Genomic DNA, 9,231 nt, shown 5'->3' on the forward strand with positions numbered 1-9,231 from the left:
ATAAATCCAGAACAAGAGCGAGGAATACCATGCTATGCTTTTAGCTAGCAGGATGCCGGGGTGTCTTTGCACTGAAAATGGTATGCTCTCGTCTTGGGCAAGACACCTTGAGGACACCCCATTTTTCTTATTCTTATTTTAAAATAAGACATACACACTTGGTCGATTTGTCGATGACATATTATTAGTCAAAAATCTGTGACGCAACATTGACCAGCTGATTGGTGGAATATCTCTTTGACCCCCACCTAGAAAGTAAGCCTGAAGCTTCGGGCACTGCGGACACCCTCTGAAGATAAACAATAGCTGGAAGCTATAAGTGAAAATGCGAAAAATATCAGCATCTTTATATGGCAGTGTACCATGAACACTTTGGGGTGAAAGGCCAGGAGTCATTTCAGGTAGTCACTGGCTGGCGAAAGGAAGAACTGTCGACTCAAGTCGGGGGGTGGATCAATGGAACAGGAATCTTCAGGTGTCCCGACGGAGGGAACGGCCTCTGCTCCTCCATTGATAACAACCGCCAATCAACCCTCCTGCCCGGACACGCACGCCGCTCAACATGAAACAAGCCTCAGCGAAATTTGGTGACACACACATTTCTGCTTGGGAAACAGCTGCAGGGCTTCACCGAGAAGGCAGCAGAGGCCATATTTCTAAAGCAGAGTCACTCCTCCGGTCTGGTGGAGCGAGGGGAGGGGGGCGATGGATTTACACCGGCAGCCCTGGATGACGGACTGATTTCCCTCCAGAAGTGGCTGCGCCTGCCAGGATTCCACGCGGATGACACACGGTGGCGGGTGCTTACTCATGTGGATGAAAAGCCGGCGAAACAGATGCGTTCTGTCAGGACTGTATCGACACATGTCGACATGAGTCATACATTTTTGCTCGTGGCAACTTAAACAATATCCAGGTTGCAAAAATGTCCTCGGGCTCAGGTTGAGTTTACATTGAAAGACGTCATTCCTCTCTTATTATACGGCTGCATTTCCACTGTATTAGAACCTTTCCCGCGCCTCTTGTCAAATAAGTCTTCCGTAACTTTGCAGGTTCAGTGATCGGACCATTACTTGAGGTGGAACAGCTTTTCCTAACATTGAAGAAGCCACCCCTCCACTGGGTACGCAGCCTTTTAAGCAAGGAGAGGAGCAAAGAGGAAATAAAAGGGAGATGAGTAGTGGATCAAGAGGGTTTGGTCAGATGCTTCACAAAAATAAAACTATTATTTTAATAGGGTCTAAATTCCAAAATGAGAAAAACTACAATCCTGAGTTCATAAAATGTAATCCAAATGACTGAGAGGATAATAATTTATAATGTTGTGTAGCAGATATTTGGAAGTCCGTCCGGGACCCAACAGTGGCGGAGGAGGCCATCTTGGTTCAGAAGTTCATCACCACACACTTGAGCATGTTGAGACAAATCACAACCGAAACCATTCCTACCAAGTAAAGACGCAAGAATCACACACCGTCGAGTGAGTCCCCAAAATAAAGTCCACTCACAGGCGAGGTCACAAGCACCAGATATTCCTCAAGAGCAGATGAAGTCCAAGTTCTTTGTTCACCTCTTGATCCGACAGCAGGAACAACAAACACAGGCTCACATAGTTGCCCGCAACCTGATCTGTGACAGGTGGATCTGTTTTGCCCAGGACCTCCTAACACTAATTTCCTCCCCCCTGCTGGCCCTCCGTGTCCAAACAGACGCGGCAGCCTCAGTGTCGCTCAGACCTTGTTTGGAGACGGAGACGAGCGCTGACATCACGCAGACAGTAAACAGCAGGAGATCTGTAAACAGCTACTCCAAACTTTTGGTCCGCGACATGGTGTGAGGTCCGGGGCCCTCGCTGTCACAGCGGGCCCTTCACACTCAGTTAGGAACTTTACAGCAGGTGCACGACAAGATGACATCCTTGAATCAACAACACTCCAGGAATTCAGACTCAAACATTTGCATACAGCCACCGCAGGCTAACAGTGACTATAAACAGCAACAGCAGAGGTGAAGAAAAGAACTCGGAGGTGGGGCGGGAGAGAATCTACACTATTTGTTTTAACTTAGTTGTATTAGACTGTTTTCTTTGCAAAGAAATTTACCTGTTTCTATGCACATCATTTAAATAGTTCTGTATTTTGGACTTTTTTTCTTAATGTAATTCTAATATTAACTTTTCAGTTCAATTGTTCAATAACAAAAACAACACTATAAAGTTACACACTTAATAGTTTCAGTATTTTTCAGTATTCTTGTTTTAATTAAATGCTGTGAATGATTTTTTTTTTTTTATATTATTTTGTGTGTCAGTAAATACTTGCATGTGTGTGTTTTGTGCGAGTCCCTCCTCCCACCAGAAAACCGGACCACTTTGATATGAATGAGGACGTTTTTAGCCCTCGTGATGGAACAAATCTGAACAATCAAACTGGGAATCGGATTTGTCACTTGGATATGCGTCGACCCGTTAGAATGCCGTCACATGTGCTGCCCTACATTTCCTAAATCAACACCAGCAGAAACCAGCTCCACCAGCTTGCCCTCCGTCACCGGCCCGACATTCTTCGTCGATAATCCTCCCCGCCGTCATCAGCGTGACCGATCTACACAAACATGGAGCCACCAGCGCCGTAAATCCAAGCACCACCGCAGGAAAACATCTTGCAGCTTGCTCCCTCTGAGGAGCAGCCGGCTCTTGAACAAATAGGTGAAATGTCTTTGCATTAGAGGCAACCGGAGTCACTCTGTGGTGCACTGGTATCTACTGTCTACAGCTCTGTGGAAGCGGAGAAGGTTAGGGGGTTGGGACGGAGAAGAGACAAGGAGACCTGGATGGTGTCAGGAGTGGGACTGAGGACCGCAGAAAGGAAGAGTCACCAAGAGGACGCTTATTTTTGTCAAGTTCAAGACGCCAAAATAATGGGTGGTTTTTAGCTTTCTCTAGTTGAAAGAGTTGGTTACCAATGCAGCTGCAGGTCTAGAACAAACTGCACTCAACACAGCAGAAATAAAGGCGTATGGGACACTGATATTGAGTCACCAGGATGGACCAATCAGCCGGTCCCGTTTTTTGGGAATGGGGTGGCAGACAAGTGGAGCTAAAGCATAAGATAGCGAGCAATAAGTTGCAGAGCAAAGGTTCAACAGTAAATTCAACATGAATCCTGTTACAGAAGTTGACCTTTCACAGATGAAGAAACCCACAGCGGAAGGAAGAGTCTTGTTCCTCTTCAGGAACTCCACAGTCTCCACCATTCAGTCTCATGGTGCAGTCCGTCATATGAGAGTCCGTTTTCTTCCATAACTCCACGTCGCCGTCAGGTGGAGACAAGGAAATGAATGAAGACTTGCATAACGTACCGATGCCTATCTGCCGGCGACTGCAGAATATGCAGAGCCACATTCTGAAACGACGACTCAGAGCCCATCAAGCAGATGAAACAAGTTGCTACGGTCAAAGAATCCTTTAGTGGAGAACATCTTCAGCAGGTGAATTCTGTGATGATGTGGGCAGAAAAAATGAAGAAAAAAAGCAGAATCCCAGAAGGACACTGAGTGAGGAGGACAGTGAGGCAGAAGACCTCTGGGACGGGTCGAGTCATGTCCAGTCATGACGCCCCCTGAAGTCAGACAGCAGTCTAATTTGTTTCAAGAGTGTTTACAGAGTCATTTTGATGCTTGATGCAGCTCAAATTGTCAAACATGCCATTTTGAAACCTCAACTTTGACTGGAAAAACCCAGAGGAGAATGGCATTATATTTCCATAAACCATCTCACCATAATGTACCTTAGCTCCTCCCACCTGTCCCCAGAGAAATGTATTGAATTCTCATTATTTTTGGATGAGTGCATCCCATGCTAAAGACGTCATCGATGGCGTGATAACTAGCATCGGATTCTCAGCAGCGCAACTCCTTGTCGTACATTTCCGTACAACGAAAACCTCTGAAAATGCAGTTTATCTTTAATCCTATTTCATATGCGAGAACGTCACTGGAATGTGAACAAGTCGGCTGCGGCAGACTCAACGTGATTCCATGCTCTGACGACGGAGCGCGGATGCATCACTAGCTCTGATGAGAGGGCACGCCCCCAGCGCCTGATAGCAGATAAGACCATTATTAAAGACATTCATTTGATGCAGTTAGTTTGAGGCTGAATTGTTAGTCAAACTACATACCATTTTATCATTACAGAGAGAAGCATTCTGACTTGCTCAGGAAGAAAATAGCACACTAATATCCGCCTTTAGAGCAAGGAGAGTACATCTTAAATGGCATTTCAGACTCGGACTTCCTGAACTCGACCGACAAAATGGTGATTTAAATAAATTATTTGGGGGTAAGAAACTGCCTCAAACCTAGTTGAAGGCACTAGATCTACAAGTGAACATTTGTTCTAAAGGAATGCCGAGTATGCAAGAGTGTGGGGGAGGGGGGCCACGACTGCGTGTGAAGAGTCCTTTTTCATCCTGATTTAAAAAAAAAAAAGGAACCAGTCTGACATCAGTGTATGACGGAAACTATCCACCTTGATTCATAGTGTTGGTACTTGAATGCAGCACGGGTGTAAACACAGCTAGCGAGCAGATAAGAGCGGCTAAATCAGCTTGGAGCAGAAGCAGAACTTGCATCACAGTTTGGCTTTTCGCAGCAAACAGGAAGGAAAAGACGGTCGCGTTTCGAGGTGTTTGGTTTTGAAAGAACAATGACAGTCATATGAGCTAAAATATTGAGATGCATTCATTACCTTTGTGAGCCAAGTGTGCAGGGAAGTAACCGTCCGGGGACGTCACCGAGGAGGGCGAGGACAAAGGTCGCTAATTCAGCCAAATTTCTTAAAGCCCTGCATTCTTTTCTTGATTTACATTCCTTGACAGATCATTCTTCAACAGACAGGGCCGTGTCTGGAGGCACGGTGGGAGTGAGTAAATCCCACACAGAGGTCTGACCCGGTGGAGCCTTTAGGTGTGAAATTGTTTGGGTGAATGACACGGCTCTGGTTACCCCGCTCTTACGGTCAGCGGCTGCAATGCCCCCGTGGGGTTTTCGTCAACTGAACCCGCACGTGTCGCCCTGGAGCAGCAGGTAGCCCGGAGCTGCTTCCAAAAACGTCTCATCTCACCGGCCGCCGCGGAACTTGAGCCCAGATGGATGTTCAGAAACGGGTCCCTCTGTTTTCATGCAAAACATAGTCCATTTTGTGGAAGATGGTGTTTTGAAATTTGAGCAGCGGGAACATTCCTTTCCACTTGAAAACGTCTCTTATGGCCGAGGCTCTTTCAACCAAAGGTTATTGCTAACTTGTGTCATGAAGTACAGCAGCTAGATGGAGGGAAAAGGACGGAAAGCTCATCCAACCGGTTTCTCCTTCTATCCAAGGTCAGGAGCAAAGAGGCCCAGAAACTTTTCTGGGAGAATCCCAAGGCGGTGATGAGTCAACTGAGAGTGCGGATCGACCAATCAGATGGGAAGATTTCACCTGAGAAAAAATGATGGCACCAATGATGGCACTATTGATGGGAAATTTAGGGTGTCCCATCTCTCCTGTTTTTCATTTTCTGAGGTCTCTCTAGCTAAAAGCACAAGGGAGGAAGATTCGCCTTGGAACGTGTTGGACGAGCCTATCTTGGTCTGGAATTTGCATCAGCTCTCAGTGGCTCTGGGACTCCACTCTCTCGTCCACTCCGACTGAAGAGCAGAGCTCCTTGTTGACTTCCTCAGCACCCTTCAGCCCTGCACTGCTCAGCTAAGAAACCTGCTGCTTTCAGCCCGTGGCTCAAGGCTGCTGATGCAGTAACAACAGAGAAAGACCGCGGCGCGAAGGGAAGCCCGGCGTGACTCATCAGCAGCGTTTCGTTGAGGTTTTTGAAAGGATTAAAAGCTTTGGGAGTCTGTGCTGCTGTTTATGAAAGACACAATTTAGCCGACTCGACACAAATAAAATACAGACATCCCTCATCTCTTTGTAAACAAAAGATCACATGATTGAAAGGTGATTTCATCCATCAGACGTCTGCGTCTGGAACGCTCTGACGGCGAGAGTTACAGGGCGCAGGCTTGGCTCCGGGGCAGCACAATTCCTGGGTCTGGTTTATGTTGTAAGGTCAGGTAGTAAACATTCCCAGGTGTAGTTTGGGTCAAAAGATTTTTCCGCTGGATGGAGAGAATGTGTGGAAAGTATCTGAAACCCGATGACCGCGTGGGACGAACACCGCTGATTACAGCCGACAGATAGCAAGAAGAATGCAGACGGATCCTTTAAATTGAGTCGCAACTATCTCAGATATTTTCGCTGCGTCTCAAAGCAAAACGCAGCAGCAGCAACTCACTCCCACTTACTGCCGTCGGACCTTGGTATGTGTACGTACGTGTCTCTCAGCAGACCGCAGAAAAGCCGCGCAACTGATACTGGATGTTAAAGAGACCAGGAATGTGGAGAGAAGTGGAGACTCTCAGATCCCAAAAAGACGTCGCACCAGCAAAGAAACACAAGCCATTTAAGATAAAGATTCATATAAAGCTAACTTGTTATATTGGTTTGTTGTGATGTAAAACACACTCCTGAGGTGGCGCAACATCAAGTGAGGGTAACAACCTCAGTCAACCATCTGTGGTATTCTGGCTACATTTCACTTGCTTAGTGAACCAAATCTACGCGGTTCTTCGCTATAAATATGTGTTTAGTGAGATAGCAAAACAATGCTGTCAAGCTAAATGATAACTCTGGCTTCAATGAACCATATTCCGTGGCTCCTATGTTGTTGAGCATGAGTGAATCTGAATGGACGTCATGTAAATGGTCCATACTGTACTCAAGAACATGGTTCTTCAGCCAGGAAAGAAGCTAGAGGGGCAACAGGGGCTGTAAGACGAGGTGGACCAGGAACTCCACTGAGAAGATCTTCAGCTTCTATACAACTGGGAAGAATACGGGTTGTAAGTTTAGACGGGATTTGGATTCTGCGATTCACTACAAGAAGCTCCATAATCTCTATTGTACACAGGAAACAGATCAGTATCAAAGAACCAGTCGCTCTCACCAGTTTTCTAACAGTTGCATATTTAGAATTTAATCTTCAGACCAACTCTGATCCCACATCAGTTTGACTTTTACAAGGCAAAATCAAGTCTAGAGAAGAAAAAATATAGTGATGATGTTCAGGAAAACACTGCGACTGTGTGAGGGATAAAAAGCGTTTGGATCTATCAAGTGGAGTTGAGCAGCGCAGTCAAACAAAAGCAGATTCCGAGTATATTCAAGATGCTTAACTGTAATGAGACAAGTCTCCTGGAACCTAAAGGTCGCAGGTTTATTTTGAATGTCCTATCGGTGACCTCTGCTCCCTCAGAGACCCCCCACTGAGCTGTTTTGGGAACCTGTCTGTTTGTACAGTAGTTTTCAGGTGGAATTTGCGGGTGAGGTTTGTTTGGCTCGACTTTTACTGCGCGGGTCTTCACCTCTCCACTCACCTTTGACCTGGAAAGCGTCTCTCAGGTTGAGCAGCACGTCAGCGAACCTGCGCACGTCGTTCACCAGCTGCATGACGTACTCCGGGTCCACCGACTTGGACGCTTCCGCCAGGCACGACGCCAGACTCATGCTGCTCAGAGAGTTGTGGGTCCTGGTGTTACGACCTATATTCCAGGCCTTGGTGGATCCGGCCGAGAGCGAGCCCGTGTGCGGCTTGGGGGGGTGCCGTGACCCCCCTTCCTTCTGTTTCATCCCAGCACCACTGCCGCCGCTGCTGCTGCTGCTGCTGTTGCTGCTGTTGTTGTTCTTTCTCAGCATCCCAGCTGAAGACGCCACCAGTGAGGTGGGCACAGTTGGCCAGCTAGCCCCTGAACGCACCACCAGGTCTGTGGACAGCTGGGGCTGAACAACACAGGACAGTTTAGTCAGCTTATTTTCTACACTACAACTACCATCTTCATACCCGAGTCCTTTAAACATCAGTAAGCAGATCCAATAGTTACACAAAAGGCGAATATCAATAGGGATACAAAATGAGTGGATTAAAGAATAAATAAAAAATTAAAATACAAGTGTTTTTGTAAATAGTAATGGATACTAGGATGACATTAACTTCATTATCCCTCATTTCAAACAGTGTAAATGAGCATACATACTAGTATTCGAATTTATACAGCATTTTCGACAGTATTTGAATTTTAAAAAAGCACTACAAATTAGAACAGATCAGACTAGATGCCCTTTAGTAGCTCGGTGTTGCCATTTTTTATTTATTTATTTGTACTTTATTTTATTTAAAAATATGTGGGAAAAAATGCAACAACGTAAACCTTCTAATGACGCTTTAGCAGGACCTTTACGTTATTTACAACAGTAATCAAATACATCTTGACAAACATTAAAATATTTTCGTATTGTTTACAGCGAAGTTATGAATGACGTCATGGAGACGTTTAAAAGTTAGCTGCTGAATCAGTTGGTCGCCTAGTCTCACACGAAATGAAGCTCGTTTTAATACACTGACAAGGACAAAGCAAACGCTTGAGTCAAACGCGTTTTGAATCAGTCCGAAACAGCCGCGGTGATGCTGCTCCAACACTCGCCGCAGGTTCGAAACTTGCTTCGCTGGCAGAAACGACGGCTTCAAAACTCACCTGTTGGGCACTTGACAGACATCACGACCGAGGTCAAGTTGGCTTTAAAACGCGGAGAAAGGTCCTCATATGTTGGAAATGACAAAGGAACGCGAGCAGAGGCGAATCCCACTCTGACTCACTGTAAGCGAAGACTCTCAACAAACTGCAACTCTTCAGTCATTCCAGTCGGGGCGTCACGTGAGCACGTCCCAGCGCGCTGATTGGCTGACACCGCTCGGCGGACTGCTTTTTGATGCATTCAAAGTAAATAGGGATTTCTGGATATATAAATAACGTCTCCAATAAAAATACGAACTCGGTCAAAAAACATTCCACGCATAAAAGCAGTACACTATCTGTATAACATACGTTGAAGTTTCTTACTCTACTTTCTATGTTCGATCGTTTTTGCAACCAAAAGACAGCAGCTAAACGATTAAAGCTAATTTGCACGGTTGGTCCCCAACGCAGCAAAAACAACAACAAACGCCTCACAACTTGTAATAATTATAACCTCACAACCTATAATTCAACTAGGTAGTTTTATAAGATTAAAAAAAGGTTTCAACGAACTTTCGCTTGGCGAATCGCGTTTGTATTCAGCGCGTTGCATTTTGAACT

The 9,231-nt window shown here is 45.8% G+C and overlaps 1 protein-coding gene across 3 annotated transcripts in view; it reads right to left on the reverse strand.

Annotated features, from left to right (window-relative positions):
* The window catches only part of LOC128769787 (rho GTPase-activating protein 29-like), a 30,241-nt gene extending 21,460 nt beyond the window's left edge, over nucleotides 1-8,781 (reverse strand). For all 3 annotated transcript variants that reach the window (XM_053883768.1, XM_053883766.1, XM_053883767.1), the window contains exons 1-2: nucleotides 8,629-8,781; nucleotides 7,474-7,876 (exon numbers count right to left, since the gene is read on the reverse strand). In XM_053883768.1, the coding sequence (XP_053739743.1) occupies nucleotides 7,474-7,792 (319 nt within the window). In that variant the 5' untranslated portion in view covers nucleotides 7,793-7,876; nucleotides 8,629-8,781. The remainder of the gene's footprint in view (nucleotides 1-7,473; nucleotides 7,877-8,628) is intronic.
* Between the last annotated feature and the right edge of the window lie 450 nt (nucleotides 8,782-9,231).

The sequence above is a fragment of the Synchiropus splendidus genome, chromosome 13 (assembly GCF_027744825.2).
Source record: "Synchiropus splendidus isolate RoL2022-P1 chromosome 13, RoL_Sspl_1.0, whole genome shotgun sequence".
NCBI lineage: Eukaryota > Metazoa > Chordata > Actinopteri > Syngnathiformes > Callionymidae > Synchiropus > Synchiropus splendidus.